We start from the raw sequence: 23,939 nt of genomic DNA, 5'->3' as shown, positions 1-23,939 counted from the left end.
ATGTTAAAGAATCCTTTAGAAAAATTCTTGGATGCAGACGTGATCTGCATCACCCCCAAAATTTAATCAGTACTTTCATATCCCATTTCCGACAACTCCTGAAAATTGTATCCAAATCCATTGAGAACCTTTCAAGTTATTTTGAACAGAAACAAACAGATTAACGCTGGCAAAAACATAATCTCCTTGACGGAGGTAATTACTACTTCAGCCTCTGACACTGCGGTTGAAAATCTAGAACTTCCATCTGGAAAGTTTTAAACAGCAGGCAGTATCAGAGGTTAAAGTTCAAGATGCGAGAGTACTCACAGCAAGTTCTACATTTAAGTTCGCAACATCGTTATCATAAGTTAAAGTTCTAGAAAGGGCAGTTCTAGATGCAAGAGTACTCACATCTAGAACGTTAACTAACCTCTGAGATGCCAGTGGCGGAGCCAGACATTTTTTATTGGGGTGGCCAAGGTGAGACCATTACTCACATAGGGGTAATGGTCCTGAATTGTCTGGATGGCCAGTGGGGTGGCCGGAGAGCGACCAGGAGTGGCCACCCCGTAGCTCCGCCACCACTTTTGGACCGTTTATTAGAGCAATGAATAGCTGAGCAGTGTGCCAAGGACATGTTTTCAATGCATAGTTTATGGATTCTGGTCCCCATCATGGCGGCCAAACACGTGCAGGACATAATAAGGAAGTGGATACTCCTGTTTTAACTCTAGACTCCTTGGTTTACAGCACATAAATATTGACATATTTATGTGCTGAATCACGCTTCAGAATCGAAGTCAAAGTCAACATAGTGACAAAATTTGACCGGAACCGACCAAAATCATCATGGAAAACTTACCTACCGCTTGCAGTTCATGCAAGACGCTGTTTTATTGACAGCTCCTCCACACGAAAAGTTGTGTGCTGCAGTGAAATGCGTCCAAGCGGAAACACCGGTTAGGCTGAACTAATGTTCTGCACCACAGAGCCGCATTTGTCAAAATTGTCCCACAGCCATGGGAGTGGCCCCTGGGGTGGCCGGAGAGCGACCAAGGCCACTGTGAGATGTGAGCGTCTAAGACTCTAGAACTGTAATCTCTGGGACTGCTGTATCTTCTAACAATACAGCTCGAGATGTGCAAGTTGGAGACACAAAGGTTAAAGTTCCAGAATGGGCTGTCTAGATGCGAGAGTACTCACATCTCGAACTTTAACCTATGATACTGCCTGCTGTTTAAAACTTCAGAAGTAAAATTTCTAGATTTGCAAGTTTTAAACAACAGTATCAGAGGTTGAAGTTCTAGAATGGACAGTTCTATATGTGAGATTTCAACTGCAGTCTCTGGGAACTGCTGTGTCTAACCAGTGATTGTGTTCTAGATGTGAGTGTTCTCGGCTGATACTGTTGATGAAAGCTTGCACATCTAGAACTGTAGAAGTCGAGCTTCTAGAACTGTATTCTCTGGGACTGCTGTGTCAAGGACTCACGCATCTACATAAAACTAGTCAGGAAAAGGTTCATGAAGGCTACAAGCTGGAACTTGATTTGCGTTTGTCTAAGTTCCCTCTAGAACTAGAAGAAAACAGGAGGCTCCTGGTTGTCACAAAGCAGCTCCGAAGCTGGCGAAGAGCCAGAGGGGGGAGGGAGCAGTTGTCATTCTTCCATACAGTAACAAGCTCACGTGTTTATTACATGTGACTTCCTCTCCCGCCTCCTGTTGAACTCCAGTCAGGACACGACTTGCAATAGGAGGAATGTGTGTGTGTGTGTGGGCAGGGCACGTGCCTTGGCTGAGGCCACTCCCAAGGTCGCTTTGAGAGGGAGAATTTGAACAAACTGGCGCCGTGCACAGCTCACATGAGGGAGAAATGAAGCATTTTGCCAGCGCAACTGTTTCATATCCAGTCTTTGCTTTTGTTTTGGTGACTGCATCCATTATGTGCTTACAGTACGTGAGGCCACGCTCACAACACCTCAAGCACAATCATTTCAAATTCTAAACAAATCATATGGTTGTGTTATTGTTTTTCACACAAAGTGCAGAGAGCTGGCAAAAGTGCTGCTTGTCACGTTAGTGTAATTACTACAAACACACACACCTCCTGGAAAAATGTGTGTAATGCAGACATCTCTGTGATGACCGCATGAGTGTTCTTGGACGACATTCATCTCCGGGCGTCTTCAGGAGAAAACAATCTTTTTTTCTATAGGAAATCATGTAAATATAAACGATCTGTTCCAGCTAGCCTTCATAAAACCTTTAAGTGTACAGTCAATGTTTTAAGTCAATCAAATGCTAAGCTGTCATACACGTGTAAAAACAATACAGCCTGTACTCACCCGTTGATGACACGTCTTACAAGACAGGTCACATGTCACAGAGAGACCCAACTCATTTTCCAGAGTTCGCTCCATTCTTACTGTAGCTTTCTTTCGCCACATCGCAGTGAGCAGCCTGGACAGATGTTTACCGCTTTCCTGTCACATGTGGTTTATTATATATTTGCTCTTTGCCATCAACTAAAAAAAAAAAACCCAACAAAAACAAATAAAAAGAAAAGCAGACTTGTGGAGTTAATACTTAAGTTCAGGGCTGCTCACACTTTTTCAGCCTGCTTGCTACTTTTAAAATGACCAAGTCCCAAAGATCTACCTCCTACTATAAATATAGAAAATATATATATTTACTACATTTATTAAAAAAATATGAGTACGTATTTATGTACGTTATACATGTATATCAGGGGTGCACGCACTTTTTCAGCATTTAAGTTCCAAGTCAAAATGATCTACCTCTTTTTATAAAACATATATATATACATATATATATATATATATATATACACACACACACAGTAAAATCTAACTTTGAAATGCTATTGTAAATACTTAGTATTTCACATTCACATGTTCAAAGTTCACAGGTAATCAAAGTAGTTGATATCATAATTATAGTCAGTATGGCAATAAAGATAATAATGAATTCCGCATTAGTTGTGTACATAACCTGAGTACGGGTAATAAGTCAGTCAAATTAGCTATGTAACGTTCATTAAGAGACAGTTCATGTATTACATCCAGTTAGCATTTGCTATCAAACATTACCCATATACAAGAATTTAAAATGATGCAAAAGACAATGCAGCCAAAGTCAAGGCAACATATTGAAAAGGTTTCAGCAATGAGCACATTTTCCATTTCATCACTAAATAATACTTTAAGAAGCGGACGTGTAGAAAACACTGATTTCTGTAGTGGAGTTCATGACACGAAGCAAAGCCATCAAACTATACACTTCTTTTTCTACATAACTAGCCCCTACTCGTGAACAGATAACTTTAGTTATAGATGTAAGCATCTTACCGCTGAGTTAGTTCATCCGTAATCAGAATAATAAAGATGAAAGTTGCATCTCCGTTTGTAGCTTGAAACGGGGGAGCAAGAGCGAATCAGGACGGCACCCCTGCTTCAGATGCTTGCTGAGCTGAAGTTGCACCAGTGGAGGTGTACGGATTGATCCAAATATTGATCATATCGATAACAGGGTAGAACCAGATCGATGCTAGCGTGATGGGATCGCTAGTTATCTTGTTTATTTTCAGAAAAATCTGCATGCTTTCTGTGTTCAAATACATTTTATACATTTGTAAACTGTCTTATATAGTGTACTAAATGATAAATGATTCACAAATGTGTATTTACAATCTACAATGTTATTGTTGTGTTTTATTCTGATAATGACCATCAAATTAAAAGACAAACATCACAAAATCATTAAATGATCTTGGCTCTCTGGGCTGGCTCTTGGACTGATCTTTGTGCTGCCTGCCCCTGTGGGCCTGGTGGCCTTCTGGCGGCCGGGGCCCGGCCTGGCTATTTGGGGCGGGGCTCTTTGGGAGGTGGAAGGCGGCCCCTTTCCTTTCATGCATTCTCAGTGACAATTACACGCCCACACATTCTTGCACCTTTATATATATGAAGTCTTCCCCACATACAGAGATACCTGTACATATGCACACTCACAGTACATACGTACTTCCCCACATTACTCACTGAGTTAACCAGGGTGTTATTATGTTGTTGGTTGTATTACAGCGACGGTGATATCAGCAGTATGACTATAGTTTTTTTTTTTTGTTTGTTTGTTTTTTTACAATGATGTGCATTACAGTAATTTTCATTCTGTTCACTATCATGGATAATCATTTCATTACTACAATTATGTGTGACTGTTTCAATGCAGTATTATCATTGTGATCACTATCATAGTTCATCATTTCATTACTACAATTATGTGTGACTGTTTCAATGCAGTATTGTCATTGTGATCACTATCATAGTTCATTTCATGACTGCTATTATGTGTTACTGTTTCAATGCAGTATCATTGTGATCACTATCATAGTTCATCATTTCATGACTGCTATTATGTGTGACTGTTTCAATGCAGTATTATCATTGTGATCACTATCATAGTTCATCATTTCATTACTACAATTGTGTGACTGTTTCAATGCAGTATTGTCATTGTGATCACTATCATAGTTCATTTCATGACTGCTATTATGTGTTACTGTTTCAATGCAGTATTATCATTGTGATCACTATCATAGTTCATTTCATGACTGCTATTATGTGTTACTGTTTCAATGCAGTATCATTGTGATCACTATCATAGTTCATCATTTCATGACTACTATTATGTGTGACTGTTTCAATGCAGTATTATCATTGTGATCACTATCATAGTTCATCATTTCATTACTACAATTATGTGTGACTGTTTCAATGCAGTATTGTCATTGTGATCACTATCATAGTTCATTTCATAACTGCTATTATGTGTTACTGTTTCAATGCAGTATTATCATTGTGATCACTATCATAGTTCATCATTTCATGACTGCTATTATGTGTGATTGTCATTGACAGCTTTGTCATTGTGGTTGTTATTGTTTTGTCCTTATGTCCTTGTTCGTCTTTATAGTTGTCACAGACATTTATTTGCTGATGTCATTTTTTTGCACTTTTATTTTTTAAATAAAACACCAAATTATTTAGGGAAAATACGCCTTTGTTCGTTGAAATTAGAGTTAACTGCTGACCACATTTAGCAGTTCTGCTGAATATAGTTCATTAAAAAGGTCCAATATTTGAGAATAAATGTTGAATAGGCCTCAAAGGCCCTGCACATTTTGTTTCGAGAGCTCCATATAATCCAGACATGATGCATAGCAACTGAACACACCTTGGATTTTTATTCAGCAGCTCTCCTGAGAACTGTGTGCCCAAAGTACTCAACAAAATCACACATTTTGGCAGACATGTTTAGTCTCATTCCGGAGGAAAAATAAAAATAAAAACATCCTGTAAAACGCTTGCTGTCCTGCAGGACGTCAACAAATCTCACTGCAAGTTGCTTTGGTGTATGTGGTTTTTACTAGACCGTAAGCACAAAAATATGGTGCAGTGATCAGAGATGAACGGCTGGTTTGGGGGTGGGGGAGATAAAATACAAATATAAAGCCCCACGCTTATTAAAATGGTGTGGTTGATATTTTTGTTATGCAGAAATCATACCAAATAAGGATGTTAAAAATTTACATAAAAAGGCAGTATTTATATATATATATAAAAAAACAAAAAAACAAAAGCAAGCACTTTTTTTGATTTAGGTGGTTGCATTAAGTGCTAGTCAAGGTGGGGGATGGCAGGGTGGGTCTGGGTCCTGAGACATAAGGATGTACGGAACACGGCAATTATTGCTTCATTCAACGTGCTGCTCTAAATGTGAATAGCTGAGTTTGCATTAAAACAAGAAAAAAATTAGGAAGGAGCGGAGGGGTGGCGCTCACAGCTTCTTCAGCCGACTGTACATGTCTCGCTTGCTGCGCTCGTCGGCCCACGAGCGGCTCTTCAAGCGGAACTTCCTCAGGTCCTCACGGAAGTCCTCGTCCATCATGGGCCGGTAGCACTCGGGCTCACACTGCGTCTGCAGGAGGACATCAGCTTGGGTTACTCAGGAGAACCCTTGTTTGAGAGTTAAGTCAAGGAGTGCTATCCTTTGTACATTATCTTTAAAGTCAGTGAAGACCAGAAAACATTGTGACCAATTATGCAAATTAACATCGAGCCCCACCTCCTGCAAACCTACACGACACATACACTGCAGTCCTGTGGGAAACACTGAATACACTACACTTACGTCATTAAAAGTTGTTGACGGTACAACAACCTTATTGGCATTGGTTGGAGTCAGACCAGCAGATGAGCACCAAAAAGGCTGCCCCAACTTTCCAAGAAGTAGGAGTTCGGAGGCAATACGAGTCATAAAGAGACAAGAAATACAAGCAAACTAATCACCGCCTTAACTACGCCCAGAGACTGAAATCAAAACTAATAAAATACAACACCTGAGAGCAGTCAAGAAAACAAGCATTTCAAGGGTGAAAATACATGCCATGTCCAGGTCTGCACAAAGCAGTACAGTTGTTTTTTTTGTGTTTCCATTGTGAAAAAGAGCAGTAACTGTTTTGTACCACTTATGTTGGCGTATGGACCATAGGAATGGGCACAAAAAAGGTAGCGCTAGACACAGGTGTGACCCACTGTATTGTATCTTGCAGTTTGGTTGCCACTGTTAGAAGATCTGCATTATCTGCTGTTCAGCACCCAAAAGGTGGCGCTTGACACAGGCCTGTGACTATTTCAGCTTTCAACTTAGTTTCATCGGTACTGAACTGGACAACTTGGTGGAAGCCAGGCTATAAAGACCAACCTGGAAAAGCGGGAAGAATTCCTTGTACCCTCCTTTCAGGATGTAGAGTTCTGGGTAGTGGAGTTTGGGATAATCGTTTATGGTGCGGTCCTGCTCCCGCACAAAGCGGCACATCCGCGGCCCGCGTTCCGAGGAGAACTCGCAGTGGAAGATGATAATGATGCGCTTGTCTGGGCAGGACGGGACCATGGGTGCACGCAGAAGGAAGTCGTGCACCTGGTCCTCCAGGTACAGGTTCAAGGCGCCCTGAAAGGCAGAGCATGACAGCAGGGAGAAACTATTAATTTTACAGAAAACTAACAGGAAATTAAGTTTTTATATGTAAGGATGTTGGTTTCACTTTGTGAAGCTTCACAGTTTTACAACAAGAGACCGTTGGCCTTCTGTTTAAAAAAAAAAAAAAAATTAAAAATCCACTCACCTTGATGTGCCCTCCGTCATACTCGTAGGGGTAGCGGCAGTCGATGACGAGGACACGCTCTACGAGGTGATCAAACTTACCTGTCAGAGCCGAAACCACCTATCAATGGCACAGAATGTTTATTAAATGTGGGGAAACAATATGGCTGATGAAAACATGTACGTCCACGACATGGCACCTTGACTTGATGATAAATATGATTGGTGTAGTACAAGTTTTATGCACAAGCTTAAGAGCGAGTGGTACGATGACAGTGATTGGTTTGCGTGTGCGTTAGCAGGATAATGCAACGATGCCACCTATTTCCATTTGTGGTACCTTTGTGACTGTTTACCAAATAAATGAGCCTTACAGATACTGAAACTAAGTATTTAGTGTTGGTGATGTGATCCCAGATGTCTGAATACACAAGCAAGGCTGGGAGTATCCTCCATCCACGCCTTTACTAATAATACCGCAACACTGAACGTACCAAGGCCTAAATTCTAAGTTTGTTATGTGCAATATTGTACCATAACTGAAACAGTGTACCAGAACCGAGGCAGAATTTTTGCATTTTTGGCAAAAAACGTATCATATGAAAACAAGAGCATTTGAAAAACAAGGTTCCACTGTGCGTGGTTTTAAGAAGAAGCAGAAGCAATATGAAACTCACTGTGTCCGACGTAACATATTTGAGGTCTTGATGTCTGCCGTCCACTGTTGGCAGTGCAAAGGGCTAAACACACCAAGATAAAGATTAGATTACAAACTCATCTTCACACTAGAAACATTTCAGCATCTTCATTGCTGCTTACTTTGGTAAAGTCTCCAATTAGCTGGACAGACCCGTCAATGTCCAGGACTTTATCTATCTCCATCTGGCAGGACATGGACCTCTGCAGCTGCAAGCAAGCCTGAAGAGACGCACACAACCCAACAAGCTTACTTCCATAGAGATGGTGACGGGGAACTCTACTAGCGAGCACACCCGGGTCATCGACTCAACTCACCACTTTGGGGGAGTGGGAATCTTGCCCAGGCTCGGTGACATCAGACCCAGCCAGGCTGCGGCGCCGCTTCACCCGCACGGGCGTGTTTTCATCTCTGAGGCAATCGGGACGCTTCCCGGAGTTGCGGGACACCGGGCTGGGCATGGAGGGGGAGCGGAATAGGTTGCGGGGTCGACAGCGGATCACAGGCTGAAGAAGACAACCAAGATTTAAAAACAAGAAACGCCGTGTTCGTTGTTCCAATCTGTACTCCTCCTGTTAGTCACGCTACACTCGCATGGTGCTGATATACAAATATATTTAGGCCCAACTAGTTTGCTGACTAAACGGGCTGCCATAGAAATAATTATGTACAAAAAGGAACATTTAAAAAATTAAATATTGCAATATAGACTAGTGTAAAGTGAATGGAATGACATTGCCCAAGCATGTTCAGGTTCAAGCAGGCCTTACCACATCTTCTCCCATGCTGTCGGCCACTAGGGGCGCTGTGAGCAGACTGGCCATTCCCTTGGGCATGTCCGAGGTGTTCTGCACAACACAGGAGGTAAAGTCAGTGAGCTATAGGGTGACGCAGTCAGTCAATTTAAAAAACGAAAGGTGGCCTCACCTCCATGTTGTCATCCAGCACATCCAGGAAGCCATCATCATCATCATCATCGAGGGCAGAAGTGAGGGAGGAACGTCTGAGAAACAAGGGGCTGGTGTTGTTGTCCAGCTGCAACCACAACAAAGATGAAGAGTTAGCATCTTTCTAAAAAACCCTAATGAAAGTTGAGTGAGAAATTGCTGCACTTTGGCCCATTGTTTGTCTGCAGGGTGTTGGACAAACATGTCAACATTCCCGCTTTACAGCGCCTCCTGCACTTGCCAGGAAAGCTGTCCTCGCACGTGCACATACCATGAGGGCCGGCGCCGAGTTGGGGCGGTGGGCAAAGGCGTCCTTTGATGGGCCGCTGTTGAAGGAGTGAAGGCGGCTGCGGGCCACGGGCTCGGTTGGTTTCTTGAACTCAAAGCACTCCTGACGACACACAGTTGATTGTAAACAGATAGCAGCAAAACAAAGAACATTGCCATAGCGACAATGCTTCAACACTGATGACCAGAGACCGACCTGGGCGATATTCTCTTTGTTGTCCAACTGCGAGGCAGTGGCTGGGTCGACGTGGGGGTGCTGTTGGCCGAATATTCCGTAGCGATCTGGGTCAGTTTCTTGTCCTTTCAGGGACGGGCTGAAGCACAGGAGCTGCAGCTACAAGAAACAAAGTCAGCGGGGGCTCCCTGCATAGCTTTACACTACCCCAGGGGCGCAAGTGTGGCCTAGAGGCCATTATCCACCTGCAGCTCACTTTTTATTGGCCCTCGGCAAATTGTAAAAAAGAAAATTATTAAATTTTGTAAAACACACACACATACACAGCAACCCAATGCCACAAATACATTGAAGCCCTGCGAGAAACAGAGCAGTTAATTCATTTAGTTGGGAGTCTATGGACTACTGGGACTGTTGCCCCCGTGACCTGGGTCAGCGGAAGACAATGAATGGATGGAGTTAGTTGATTGGTTAGTAGGGATTGATTGATGATATCTACCATTTGTGGCTATTGAGAAACAACCTTGAACACTTACTGGTAAGGAGTTGTTTCGTCGAATCGGCATCTTGCTGTGAAGAGAGGGAAGCAAAGCAAAGTGTCAATGTGGGCTCAACAAGACAGGTGGTTTCAGTTTGAGCAGTGAAAACGCTCCCAGGGGAAGGACGCTGAACAAACAGGTTAATGATGCGAGGTTATCAAGAAAGGCAGCTTACTCGTTGACTCGACTGGACTGTTGAATGGCTTTCTCGAACCTGTAAAGTAGGAATCGAAAAGAGGTTACATTTGGAACAAAGCAACCAAATGAGACAAAACAGTGTGGATGACATGAAGCAAATGAGGGAGGGCGGGGGTGGGGGGTGAGGGTGTTCTACCGAGGAAATTGGCCACCGGAGCAGCTTGTCAGGAGGAAGTTGCAGAGGTCCACCTGTATGCTAAACAATGATGGAGGAAGGGCTGATGCACACACCAGCTAATCCACCATATGCCTTCTGCAACCCACGCCGCCAAACTCTGCAGCTTGCTAGGGCCCTTTGTTGTCAAGGGGGAGCGTGTCCCATTCAATGCAGGCCGAATGAAGGAGGGGCGGCACTTGTTCTCTGGGGGTGCCCTCATTTCAATTGTTGGCGCACCGAGAAGAAGAAGAGAAAAAAAACTCCAGTCCCCCTCCTTCTATTGAAATAATAGTGCATAGGAAGAGTGTGCCAAGGGACAGAGGGGTGTGCTAGCCATTAAAATGCAGCACAGTGGAATGAATGTCGGCACAGTGGAATGAATGCCCCCCCCCCCCCCAACTTCCAACTCCTAGCAACTCGACAGCTGTAATGGAGGTGACTGAGGTCCTGACGACCAAATGCTACCGTAAAGGAACTCGCACATCAGTTGGCAGCAGATGTCTGCAGAGGCTATGGAAGGCCACCCTGGATCAGGAAACCACTACCAAGTGGTCACAATAAAATTTAAACGTAACATTTTAAATAGGCTCAAAGACCAACTTTACAGACCTGCCAACCTTAAACAAATTTTATGCACCCCGCATGCCATGGACCCTTTTTTTTAACACTGGAGTGGAGGAGTGGTTCGTTTTTTGAAAATATACACATTCGTGTGATACCAGTACATAATGGTAATTAAAAAGAGAAGGGGGGTGTGATTGCAGCTGGAATTAAATGACGCATGACATAAATCAGTACACAAAATCTGAGAAGGCATTTGCAGAGGTAGGCTGTGCAAGCCGACCAGCCACCGCCTTGATTGTCAGCTTGCCGCAGCTTGAGGAGTTTTTTTTTTTTTTTTTGGAGGTGCATGTCACGCTACACACAGATTGAACAAGGAACCTGAAATCGGCAAAGTGTTCCAGCGTATTGCAGGGTTAAAATGCATGCGTACATGTTGGCAGGTTTGCTTTGCATTTAAAACTAGTTAAAATGAAACTATTAGAACAACCAAGCGTGTCTCAGTATAAGAAACTGGGACAGCTATGGAAATTCAATGTTGGCATTCTAAAATAAAATAATATGAGGGGAGCTTTAAAAGCCAACGGTACAAGTTGCAACCCTATGCATGAGAAACTGATGAGGTCAGCTGAGCCCGGGGGTGTTTGGTGGGGGGTGTTGGAAGATGTGAGTATGGCAGGGAGCCAACTGCTTGATTAGAACAGATGCAAGCAAGACTGTTTCACATACGAGTCCTCCATTTCCAGAGCATCCACGGGGCTGAGAGAATCCACGCTTAGGCCTGGAGGACGAGATGGATTTCACACATCAGGGGCCAGGACATTTAAAGATGCAAACTCTTCTCATGTGAAAGGAATGAATAGTGCTTAGCTCTAGCTTTATACGGTTGCCAACAGTTGAATTTGAATTGACCACATAACGGATTAAGCACGACACAAAACATTCTAAACAAAACTGTAAACTCGGACGCAGTAATGTGCGGGGGGGGGCCTAAGTGAGGCAATCATTCTTGATGGTGGCTTCAGTTAAGCAGACAAAAGCTTCTTTGGTACTCACCAGAATCACAGGAGACGTCTGAGGCAAAGGAGGCAACCTTCTCCAGGGGAGCATGTTTCCTCCTCTTCGGTGTATCACACTGGCTGTGGACAGGAAACAACACCAGCAACGTTACTCGTTAACCATGAATGTGTGTGAATATACCTGCAACAAAACAAGCATATGTGAATTTAAAATACCTTCCAAGTCCTATTAATTTGTTCATGTCCATGGCCAGATTGGTGACAGGCGAGAGAACAGTCGCGGGTCCAGGGGAGACGAGGTTCCTGCAGTGGGCCGGCTGGATGCTCATATCCGGTAAAGACATACTGGAAAGCCCGGGGATGTCGTCGGGCCTGTTTACCGTACCGGCGCCGACAGGACTGATGCTGCCCAAAATCTTGTCCATTTCGCTGCTTTCTCAATTCGGTCGACACCTCAAGATGCCTTGGTGGGATGGTTTTGTTTGGAATGTGGTGTCTGGCGGAGGGGGACGCCAATTAGCTAACCAAGCTAACCATTGAGCTCGCTGCAAAGTTACCCAAACATGCCCAAAGAAGCCTGACTAACACCATCTGAAATTTCGTAAGAAGGATTAAATGTAAAATTAAGCCTTTTAGAGGCGATAAATCCGCATATTGTTGCGTGTCAGAGTGCAACAGCACCGAGCGGTCCCTCTCTGACAGCCTCCGCTTTCTGGGGGAGAAGAAGGACTCGATCACTTTATGTTCAAAATACAGGATCCAGAGCGGTAATCTTTGAACCAATCAGCAGCGGGCTTGCGTCCCAATGACCAATCGGAGTGGAGAACGACAAGCACGTGTTAACATTCATCGGATGTGACGTATTATGTAAATTTTCATCTTCTTTTAGCGTTGCCAGACATGATAATAGTTGTACAGCATTCACTGTACAGCTGTAAATGCTAGTGGTCCGTGGTCCGATCAATAATTCAAAAAATCCAACAATATATAATAATTTCACTACTTCAATAAGCAGCTATTAGCAAACACACTCAGCAGCGTGATCCGTCGGTAACAGCTTTTTCCCAACAGTGAGCTGTTATTTTATTTAAAGGTAAAACTGCAATATAAGCTTTACTATACACGGTCTGTGGTTATGTTTTACTGTAGCAGATGGTCGTGAGCAATGTCAAATCGGGTATTTACCATCATTTTTCTCAAAATACGATACTATTAAGCTTCTCGCACGATACTTGATGTTGCACATTTGGCAACACTGTCTTCCTTTATCTTCTGCTATATTTGGTTGTCAAAACTGGATGATGATATGGTTTTACATCAATATGCAACAACATAACATAAATTGGATGTGTTATTGCACACAACATGTATTACTGAGTCAATTCAGTTGAAGCACATAAAATACACATTTTAAGCAAATCTCTCCGGAATGACAAAATGGCTCCTTTTGCAAGCAGAAACAATACTATTACCTGAATTAAATACTGCATTTTAAAGAAAAACATGGGTGCTATTCCTGGGGGATATTTTTGTAGATATGTAGTTATTAATTCTGTTGAGCTACAAATGTAAATGTTAGTCAGATATGCACGTTTAGCCTCATTTTTTTGGCATGAATGCTACACACACACAGGCCCTATTGTGATTCAAGCCAACAAAGAGACCAAGCAGTATCATGCGACCTCTGCTTTTTAACATGCAAGGTTAGCAGTGACATGTGACATTAAAATGAGTGGTGAAAACGTGCCAAATTTTCCACCAGTGTCCATGCAAGCCAGATGAAGCTTTGGTGTCACAAAATGGGGGTCTCTGTTATTAAACTATTATTAAACTACACTCTGGCCACCATTTTGGATACTTCTCCTCTTCCGCCTCCTAAAGACAGGAGATAGCGCTCCATGTTGCAATAAATCATTTTCATTTACAGGAAGAGGTGACCTCTAACCTGACCTGGCCCACCATAAGTATGAATGAACTCCTCCGCATGCAAATAAGCTTTAATGAAATTCCCAAAGAGAGCTACGAGCTCCGTGGCTCCCCACCCCATCTCTGAAAGGACGGGACAAAAGACTAAACCCCCGAATAAAACCTCCTCTTGATACTTCATGTTCCCACCCGAGCCTGCGCAGACTCCCCCGCGGCTCATCCTTTTTGCAGTTGCAGTCCACACAAACATACGTATTTTAAAGCTGAAATGACTTCTTATCACTTACAGGCTTGCATTCTGCATCCACCCATGTGTTTATTTCTCATTTAAATCACCATTCAGAGCAAATCATTTTCTCAAGCTGTTGCATGGACACAAAAAAATTAGCCTTGTATGTCCATGTTAAGACACCGTGTTGCATGTTAGCGTGGATGCTAATCTTCTAACCTGACCTACAATACTAGGAATTAATATTTAAAACAAATCTATGTCCTTTTTGTGGGTATATTCGTATTTCATATCTTTTGTTATTGTTGTCTGATCACCTGATGTATTGGCCTTTCTGGAAAATATCATAAATATAAAATACTGTAAATAATAATAAGAAAGCAAAGATGTGTGGTAGATTTAGGCCGTGTTCGGTCTTGGAAGTAAGTTGCAAATCCGTCTCCATGCATGTGACGCGTTTGTGTAAAATGTCACGGAAATCGCATTATTTACCAAATTAATGGGGGCATTCTTTCATATTTGTAACCGCAAAATGTTTTTGTTGATGAGTGGGTACGACCGGAACAGAAAATGACAATAACTTCATTGCTATCATGCAGTAAATGTACAGTATAGTGTTGTGTATTTCTGTGTAGCGTGGCGTTGAAAGGAAGTGGTTGTTAATGAAAGGCGTGTCAAGGACTTGATGAGCAGTAACGTGTATTCTTAGCATGTCATCTTATCTTTCCACAACAACTGTGTGTGTGTGTGTGTGTGTGTGTGTGTGTGTGTGTGTGTGTGTGCGTGCGTGTGATCAGCAGCAGCATTTACATTGATAGTTGTTCAAACAGAGCCGTCTTCTGACGACATGACGACCAGAACTAGACACACGACGTTTGACTTGCGTTGACAAACTGAGAGCTACGGATGCATTGCTGCACTTCGTTGCCTCGTCTGAGTTTTGCAACTTAGATCTCAATCACCATTTGTCACGTTGACCCAAAACATCGCAACGCAACACAATCGTATGTATAATGTCATGAATTAGCAACCCTTTATAAGGTAAGGAACCAAGATGGGTAGCTTGCTCAAAATGGATGCCACCCTCTGTAAGGTAGCAAAACTGTCAACAAAGCAACCCTCAGCAAGTTTACTATGAGTATACTTATTGGATACTAAAACTGAGGAAGTATACTTGACGTTGACTTTTTATAAACTATATTTTATATGCTTAAAATAGGGGTGTCCAAACCTTTTCCTGTGGGGGCTACATAGTGAAAAATGAAAGGATGCAAGGCCACTTTGATATTTTGTAAACCAACACATTGAGATATGCTAAGAAGCTATATGTAGCTCAACAAAGAACTGCATTTCACCTTTGTAATATGGGCGAAATGCTACTAAAAATGAAGTTTTTCCATAATAATACGAGTTTATTCTTGTGAAATTGCGACTTTTGTTCTTCATTCAATTATGGCTTTTTTTCTTAATATTTTGACTTTATTCCCATAAAATTATAGCTGTTTTTTCCAATCGTTCTTTTAATTTTCCAACTATTTCATTTCAGCCTTCCTTTTGTAAATTTTCTTCTCGTAGTTATAACTTTATTGCCATATTTTTTTTTTATCTTTAAATTTTTTTTTTTTATCTTTAAAAAAATTGTGGATTTTTTCTTTATTTCAACATTGTCACTAAAATAATATTTTTCCTCATATTACCAGTTTATTCTTGTAAAATTGCAACTTTTTTCCCTTTAGAGAGCAATTTTTTTCTCTTAATATTTCGACTTTACTCTGGTAAAATTTCTGCTGTTGTTTTTTTTGTATAATTTTCCGAATATTTAAACTTTCTTCTTGTATTTTCTTCTCCTAATATTTTCACTTTATTCTCATGTTATAAATTTTCCCCTAACCTAGGTTTCCAAAACTAAAATGACATTTTTCCTCATATTATTACCTTATTCTTGTGAAATTACGGCTCTTTTTCCTTGCTAGTTTACAACTCTTCTCTTAATATTTAGATTTTTGATTGAGTTTCCCATTTTTGCTGCTGCTGTTGTTGTTTTTTTTAAGTTTCCTTGTTAAATTACATTTTTAGACTGTGCTGTGGGCCGATAAAATCACAGCCTCGGGACGCAAATGGCCCCCAGGCCGCACTTTGGACACCCCTGTCTTAAGATTAGTACAGTGAAGCATAGGTGGCTTATACCGAAAAGCATAAACAAAAGTCTAAAATCAAGTACATTAATATTAAGACTTACACTTATACTTGAATACTAAAACTTATACTTCAGTATATTTTTTACGTCTTTCTGCCACAAAGTACTACAACTTAGTATGTCTTGCTCCAAATGCATAACAAGGTCAAGTCACTGACTTGTGCTTAACATTTAACTTGTATATTATTTTCATTTTATTTGCATCATTTTATTTGCATTATTTTCATTTTCTATTACTTTCATTTTCTAGTTCAAGTGTACGTTGGTAAAGCTCACTCCCTCGGCCTTAAGGGCTGCACTGAACTGTGTCTCGACAGTCTCCCGGTCAGTGCTTTCGTCCCAAGGTCCTGTGTCCGAGCCCCGGTGCGTGCAGTGTGAAGCAGGCAGGTTCCATATACCAAGCACGTTGGGGGTATATCGATGAGAGTACTTGTATACTTTTGCTCAGGGAAATGATACTAACGGAAAATAACGTTAAAATGAAACACAATGAAAAGAAAATGTGAGAAATGTAATGTTAAAGATGACTTGTTTTGAAAATGTTGCACATACAGGTATGTACGGTAGGCCTATAAGGTGCCCACGACAGCTAGCCTAGCGTTAGCTTAGCCTAGCGTTAGCTTAGCCTAGCTAGCACAGAGACTGAGAAGGTGATTTCAGATGGCTTAAAATGTACACGGTGTTACTCAGTGTTCTTTAAATAGCACTGAAAGGCAACACAAGCGAGCGAACAATGTAGCAGCATTATTAATGGTACTATTTCTATTAACAATAATGATGATAAATGTACAGTAGATCCCCGCACACTCGCGATTCAGCATTCACGACCCTGCAAATCTGCAGATTTTTGGTTGTTTTTTTTCTGAGAATATAGGTGTTTTCCACAGAAAACACACCAACTTCACCCTAAGTCAGTAACAATTTATAAATACAGTCGTCCCTCGCCACATTGCGGTTCGAATTAAGCGGCTCCACTCTATCACAGTTTTTTAAAAACACACATTAATTAATAAATTATGCTGTTTTGTGGTTGAATACGGCCTTTTATTAGTCAAAACATATGCATATTTAACTAAATTATAAGTTGTTTTTTCTTTTGCCTAAATTAAACATTTTCAAGCATAAAAATGTCTAAATGAAGCTCAGATTTTTGGACATGTTGTGTGTTGTAAGTGGTATGACATCCCCATCAGCAGTGTAGTACATCAATGGTGACTTAACCTCCCCATTTGGTCCTGCAAGTCCAGTTCAAAAGAGTAACACAAATTGCATCATAAAAATGCCTCCTATGACTACTATATTGGGTAATATGAATGTAAATGTCACTATATGGTTGTTATTTCACGTCTAGAGGGCTCTAATAATGTTGAAAACCATATTTAGAAGGTTGTAAAAAGGTTTTCTATGCCATAACCACAAAAATATTCCATTTATAAATGAGGAATCCTACTTTGTGGAAATCCGCTTATCACGGTCAGGTCTGGAACCAATTAACCACGATAAACGAAGGATTACTGTCCATGATAATACAGGTAAAGTGAACAGAATACAACATGTATGACTATTTTTAAAAAAGCCCACAATTTTTACATCGTTATTCTTCACTGATAAAGCCTTTACATCAAGCGTTGAGATTTCACACTTTGTTCGGCAGTCTTTGAAAGCACCGTAAGAGTGACCAAAAAAAAGTGAAACTTATATATAACTTCCACTGCGTGACTTCGATTCCATCTGTTCATCGATTATCTTACATTATCATTCATTAGTGGTGAGTACTTTGCATTGCATCCATGAAAAAATGGGTTTAAAACGTGTGTGAAGCATATTGAAGAGAGACGGGGACGGTTTTGTAGCGGAATGTAATCTAATATTACACCAGTCACTTTTATTGCAAATGCTGTTCCGAAATCGGACAAGAATGTCACCGTCAAGCTAGCGGGGGGTGGGGGTGGGAGCCGTGTGTCATAAGTAGTCACTTTTCTGTCCGTCTCAATTACTCGCGGTTTTATTCCATTTCCTGGTGGCCCTGGACCGTAACCGTGGTGACAAGAGGGCATCCACTGTATTAGAAATTAGTTTTACAGGCTGGGGCGCAGTAAACATGCTAATAGAAACGATATGTTTGAGTTATGTATATGTCTGTATGCACAAAAAGAAGTACAATGAGCATGGTTATCTGCTTGGGCTCACTTTCTAAGCACATAGCAGCTCCAAATACAAACTTACTGTAGCTTAGATAAATCGGCCTGGAAGTGTCTCCTAATGTTTTAAAGAAAGGAATCTTCATGGAGATGTTTCCCAGATAGGCAGGCTTCCCTGAGACTGTAATCCGTTTTTCAGATAAGCTGAGTAAACGAAGCTGATACCGTTTTGTTGCCACAACACGGCCTAGGGTCTCGTTTGAAGAAGTCAATGTTGGATTTATGCACGTGTTTTAAATAAGGACGCAATTGAATTTGGAAGTCATGTGCTGGGAAGTTCTACTTGGAGCTTTCTGACATTTAACATGATTTATCCATGTATAAAAAAATACTGAACCTGTGCTCCCCCCCCCCCCCCCCCCCCCCAGCAGTTGAACCTAGTTGCCATGGCAACAGCTGTTGAATAAAGCTGCGTGGAGGTGAGGAAGGCACACTTTAAAGTGCGTTTTTCAGTCAGGAATGAAGCCATGCATGGAGACGGTCAGCTGTGTGCCCCCCCCCAACCATCACAACCACCTCCCTGGTGTCCATGCAGACTATTGTTCCCCCTCTTTATCACCCCCCAAAGCGTCAAAGCAGTCAAACCTCCAACTGGTGCAAGACATCCCCTCCCCAACGCACACACACACACACACACACACACACACACACACACATACATACATACATACACACCTCCAGGCTGAGGGCGAGGAAGGAGTAAACAGCTGCTCCTGAAGAAGGAGGAGGAGGACAGATGGACGACAATACAGAGGAGAGAGCCGCAGCCTCCGGCCGGGAATAATGGAGGAAAAAGTACGTACGACAAAAGGAGAAGAAGAGAGAGGATGACTGTGGAGAAAGGTGACACATCCTGACATGTTGATTTTAACGCAAACAATACAGACATTCTTCTCCTCCTGTGGGAATCATTGTAAAGGAAATATCAACTAAATGAGCCACTTTTAGTCCCTGTTTTAACTTTTCTATTCACATCTAAAGAGGCCAATCTGCCTTTAATAGTCTCTTTAAGGAGGGAAATTCATTTAATATGGATTTGTATCACACGCTAAATGAAACAATCACAGCCTTTTAATGGCTTTTTAGCCACAAAATGCACAACAACACCCCAACCTTCCCAGCTCAACAACATGACCACGACCCTGTTTGGTTATTACTGTCTCTTTCAGAGGACCAGAGACCTGGCACTTGTGTAGTGTTAACAAGTTTTGTGATGTCCCAACGTCAGTGAATGTCACGTGTACTGACTGTGTGTGTGTGGCTGCGTGGACAGGACTGTCGAGTTTGCTGAAGTTGTATGTTGTGTTTCGACTAACAGGAGCCTGTTTTGTTTTTGCAACAAAGAGATCGTTGATCGACCACACTGATTGTTGATCAGTCACACTATACTAGTACTAGATAACCGTAGTAGAAATATATAGTGTACTGTACATGCAAGCAGAGTTTACTTATGAAAGAAGTCAAAACGAGGGTTTGCTTGTGTCTTCTCCAACGTTCACGTGTTCTGCACATTTACAAATGCTAGGTGGTGCATTTGCGTGTAAGTACATTGCGGTGTTTTCAAGAAGACGCTAATCTACGCAACACTCAGTCTGGGCTTCATGTGATTATCTTTCTTCTTCTTATGTAGATGCATGCATTTTTGTAATTAAAAATTAAAAAATGTCTATTATGGACAAACAAATTCCTAAAAATGTGAAATGTCCGCCATTGGCATAAAAATGACGTATTGGTGTTGTTTTTTTTCCTGCTGATAACGATATTGGTACGTGAGCGATGAAGTCGTGCGCCACACAGCAACAAGACTGCAGCTCAGAATGTCCACGGCCTGGAATTATTTCCAAGTTTTGCGTTCGGATTGTAAATATGCAATTTGCAATGACTGTAAAGTGCTGCGAGGTTTAACATCACACCTCAGGAAGAATCACTCACAGTGTTTATGTCGGTGACAAGCTGAATGAGCCCAGTTTATAATAATTAATTGGACTTATTTGTGAATTTATTATCTTGTTTATGGTAGGATGACATGTTATTTTAGTCGACTGTTATTGACTCTTGTTGAGACGAAATGTTTAAAATAAATATGGCACCTTTTCTGACCAAACCAAACCAAACCAAAGAGACCAAACACCCAGACGCTGTATTCATTATATCTGGCGATTTCAACCACTGTAACCTCAGGACTGTCCTCCCCAAATATTACCAGCATGTGAGCTTTCCCACAAGGGAAAATAACATCCTGGACCAAGTCTACAGCAACATGAAAGGTGCTTTGAAGGCTGTTCCAAGACCCCACTTTGGAAAGGCCGACCACATCTGTATATTCCTTTATCCAACATACAGACAACTTCTTAAACAAGCTCCCCCTGTAAGTATAGCAGTTAAAGTGTGGAATGAAGAAACTGATCAAGTACTTCAGGACTGCTTTGGCTGCACAAACTGGGATGTGTTTAAAACTGCAGCGGGGAGGGAAGATTGTACTGTTGATTTGGATGAATATGCTTCTGCTGTTACTGGCTACATTAGCACATGCATAGAGACTGTTACCACCACCAAGTATTACAGGAAATACCCTAACCAAAAACTGTGGATGAACTGTGATGTAAGGGGTAAGCTACGTGCTCGTTTGACTGCATTTGTCATGGGCACCGCTGAGGACTACAAAAAGGCCAGATATGACCTGAGGAGGTCCATATGAGAGGCCAAAAGACAGTACAGACAGAAGCTGGAGGGCTACTATTCCACCTCAGACCCCCGGCGCATGTGGGCGGGGCTCCAGCACATCACAGAGTATCGACAGATGAGTAGCGTTGCCACGTCCAGCCAAACCACACTTCCAGATGAGCTGAATGAGTTCTACGCCAGCTTTGACACCCAAACTCCTGATGAGCAGAGAGAGTGGCTGGACTTGGGGAGCACAGAGGACTCACCTCTCATGGTGACATCAGCTGATGTGCGCAGGGTTCTGAACAAAACAAACCCACAAAAAGCAGCAGGGCCAGACAACATCTCAGGACGTGCACTTCGGGTTTGCTCATCAGAGCTAGCTGATGTGCTTGCTGACATATTTAACCTGTCGCTTGCACAAGCATCTGTACCGACCTGCTTTAAGTCCACCACCATATTACCCGTACCCAAGAAGAGCAACGTGACCTGCTTGAATGACTATCGCCCTATAGCACTCACTCCTATTGTTATGAAGTGCTTTGAAAGAATAGTCATGACCCACATCAAAAAGAGCATCCCGGCGGCAACCGTGGACCCTCTACAGTTTGCATATCGCCAGAACCGGTCCACGGATGATGCAGTCAACACTGCCATCCACACAGCCCTTTCTCACCTACAGGGCCAGGACACATATGTCAGAATGCTATTTATAGACTATAGCTCTGCTTTTAATACAGTCAGCCCCCACAAACTCACAAATAAGCTCCTCACACTTGGCCTGTCTCCCTCCCTCTGTAACTGGGTGTTTAACTTTCTCACAGGCAGACCCCAGTCAGTCAGAGTCCACAATCGCACATCCAGCTCAAGAATTGTGAGCACTGGGACCCCACAGGGGTGTGTGCTGAGTCCGCTCCTCTACACGCTCTTCACCTACGATTGCGTGGCCTCCCAGAACAACACCAGCATCATTAAATTTGCGGATGACACTACAGTCATCGGCCTGATCACTGGTGGTGTTGAAACATCATACAGAAGAGAGGTGGCGGACCTCATAGCTTCGTGTCATGATAACAATCTCCTTCTCAATACAGATAAGACTAAAGAGATGATCATCGACCCAAGAACAAGGGAAAAGGAGCCGCATAAACCCCTGTTTATTGATGAGACTGAGGTGGAGAGGGTGAAAACCTTCAAGTTCCTTGGCACACACATCAGCGAGGACCTCACCTGGTCTCACAATAGCCAACAAATTATGAAGAAGTCCCAAAGGAGACTGTACTTCCTGAGAAGACTGAGGAAATTTGGCATGTCCACCACAATCCTTAGTTGCATCTGATGCACAGATGCACTATCAAAAGTGTCCTTTCCGCCTCCATCACTGTTTGGTACGGTAACTGTACAACACGTGATAGGAAGGCACTCCAGCGGGTGATCAAGACCTCACAGAACATTGTTGGGGCAGCCCTCCCCTCACTGCAAGACATTTATAAATCTAGAGTCCTACGAAGAACACACAACCTCATCAAGGACAGCACACATCCACAACACTCATTATTCACACTCCTACCGTCAGGCAGACGCTACAGGAATTTGAAGTCCAGGACCACAAGGCTGGCAAACAGCTTTTACCCACAGGCCATCAGGCTTCTCAACGAAGCACTCACACACGCCGCACGCAACACACGCACACACGCACACACTCATAGCACTTTATTTATTTATTTATTTGTATTAATGTCTTTTCTGTTGTTGTTGCTTAATTTATTGGTATATATGTTTATGTTTCTTATGTTCTTATTCTTTCTTGTGTTTTCTTTCTTTTCTTGGGAGAATGAACAGAATAAGATTTTCATTGCATAGTATAACTGCCGTTTTACCATGCACATGACAATAAAACTTCCTTGAATCTCTTGAACTTGTATTACATAAATGCAGTATTTGTTTTATTTTGCACAAAGTCTTTATTTGTGAAATGCATCCAGTAGCATCACAGCAAAGGAAGCATTACTACACAGTATGTGACCTGACATTTGTTTGAAGGAAGAGCTGCTGTCGATGTCGGTATCGGTAATGAATTGCTGGACAATACTGGTATATAGCAGGGGTTCTTAATTATTTTCTGTCTGTCAGAAATACCCACCCCCCAATTTGAAATACTATTGAGAAACTGATAGTATCTATTCATTTATCGGTACTGTACAGATTGAACTCGAAACTGAAACCAGCGAAATGCAACAAAAGGGAGGGCAGTGCAGCATATAAGCGTATTCAAGAGTCAGATTGCATGCCGGCAAATTCATACATGTTGGCAGGTCTCCACTAATATTGAAAGTCCTCCCCCCCCCCATTACAGTTCACCGCGCACCCGCCCCAATATATGAGAAGCACTGGAGGATATTGAAAGCCAATATTGAGTATCTCAACTAACAAGCCACTGGAAAAATGCATAATTATAATACAGGGCATTAATATTATTTTACAAAATTGTCTACCAGGTGGGATGCACTTTTATTTGGATGGCAAAAATGTTTGTTTCATGACAAAACTGGCTAGTTAAGTGTCAGGAAACACATGACTACTATACTACAAGTCCCGGAATGCTTTGCAACAAGCACCCGCCAGCAAAGGTACTCGTCAGCGCTTATTATGTCACAAAAGTTAAGTGGTCATTTTTGATGCGGATATTAAACAAATACTATCGTGATTATTTGTACTTTCAATTGTGTCGCTATAGTTCGCAAGCTAGCGTACCTGGCCAGTCCTGGTTGTCCCTACGGCAGAGCTTGAGGGTCAAAACAGTTTTTGATGACGCGCTTCACTTTAAAAGTAAAACGTGTAATGACTTAAAGTGGAAAAAAACCCGCCATTGAATAGTAAATTTCCTGTAGGGCCAGAAATGAGTTATTGATTATTTTCAATTATTCTTGACATAAACAGCTTGGACCTTTGAATTTTAAACGTTTGTGGACTTTTTG

At 42.0% G+C, this 23,939-nt stretch overlaps 1 protein-coding gene across 2 annotated transcripts; it reads right to left on the bottom strand.

Annotated features, from left to right (window-relative positions):
- Positions 1–5,222: 5,222 nt before the first annotated feature.
- Positions 5,223–23,736, bottom strand: cdc25b (cell division cycle 25B). 2 transcript variants are annotated; one of them, XM_054796456.1, is made up of 16 exons: positions 23,716–23,736; positions 11,961–12,240; positions 11,782–11,864; positions 11,455–11,506; positions 9,985–10,023; positions 9,807–9,840; positions 9,292–9,429; positions 9,079–9,198; positions 8,788–8,895; positions 8,631–8,708; positions 8,178–8,366; positions 7,983–8,081; positions 7,841–7,903; positions 7,186–7,284; positions 6,765–7,010; positions 5,223–5,978 (listed from the first exon to the last, which is right to left on the bottom strand). In XM_054796456.1, the coding sequence occupies exons 2-16, from the start codon at positions 12,167–12,169 to the stop codon at positions 5,838–5,840; spliced, it is 1,698 nt and encodes a 565-aa protein (XP_054652431.1). In that variant the 5' UTR covers positions 12,170–12,240; positions 23,716–23,736; the 3' UTR covers positions 5,223–5,837. The 2 variants fall into 2 exon arrangements, with proteins under 2 accessions (XP_054652431.1, XP_054652430.1); XM_054796455.1 differs by lacking the exon at positions 23,716–23,736 and having other exon boundaries at positions 11,961–12,484.
- Positions 23,737–23,939: the final 203 nt, after the last annotated feature.

The sequence above is a fragment of the Dunckerocampus dactyliophorus genome, chromosome 13 (genome assembly GCF_027744805.1).
Source record: "Dunckerocampus dactyliophorus isolate RoL2022-P2 chromosome 13, RoL_Ddac_1.1, whole genome shotgun sequence".
Classification (NCBI taxonomy): domain Eukaryota; kingdom Metazoa; phylum Chordata; class Actinopteri; order Syngnathiformes; family Syngnathidae; genus Dunckerocampus; species Dunckerocampus dactyliophorus.
This window is presented reverse-complemented; position numbering and strand designations above follow the sequence as displayed.

What these genes read in the sequence shown, in the direction of transcription:
- cdc25b (XM_054796456.1), bottom strand. Translation starts at nt 12,169, where the DNA reads ATGGACAAGATTTTGGGCAGCATCAGTCCTGTCGGCGCCGGTACGGTA. An exon ending in GACGAAACAACTCCTTACCA is followed by an intron (nt 9,430 to 9,806) that starts GTAAGTGTTCAA and finishes TGTTTCTTGTAG; the next exon opens with CTGCAGCTCCTGTGCTTCAG. An exon ending in ATGACGGAGGGCACATCAAG is followed by an intron (nt 7,011 to 7,185) that starts GTGAGTGGATTT and finishes TCTGCCTTTCAG; the next exon opens with GGCGCCTTGAACCTGTACCT.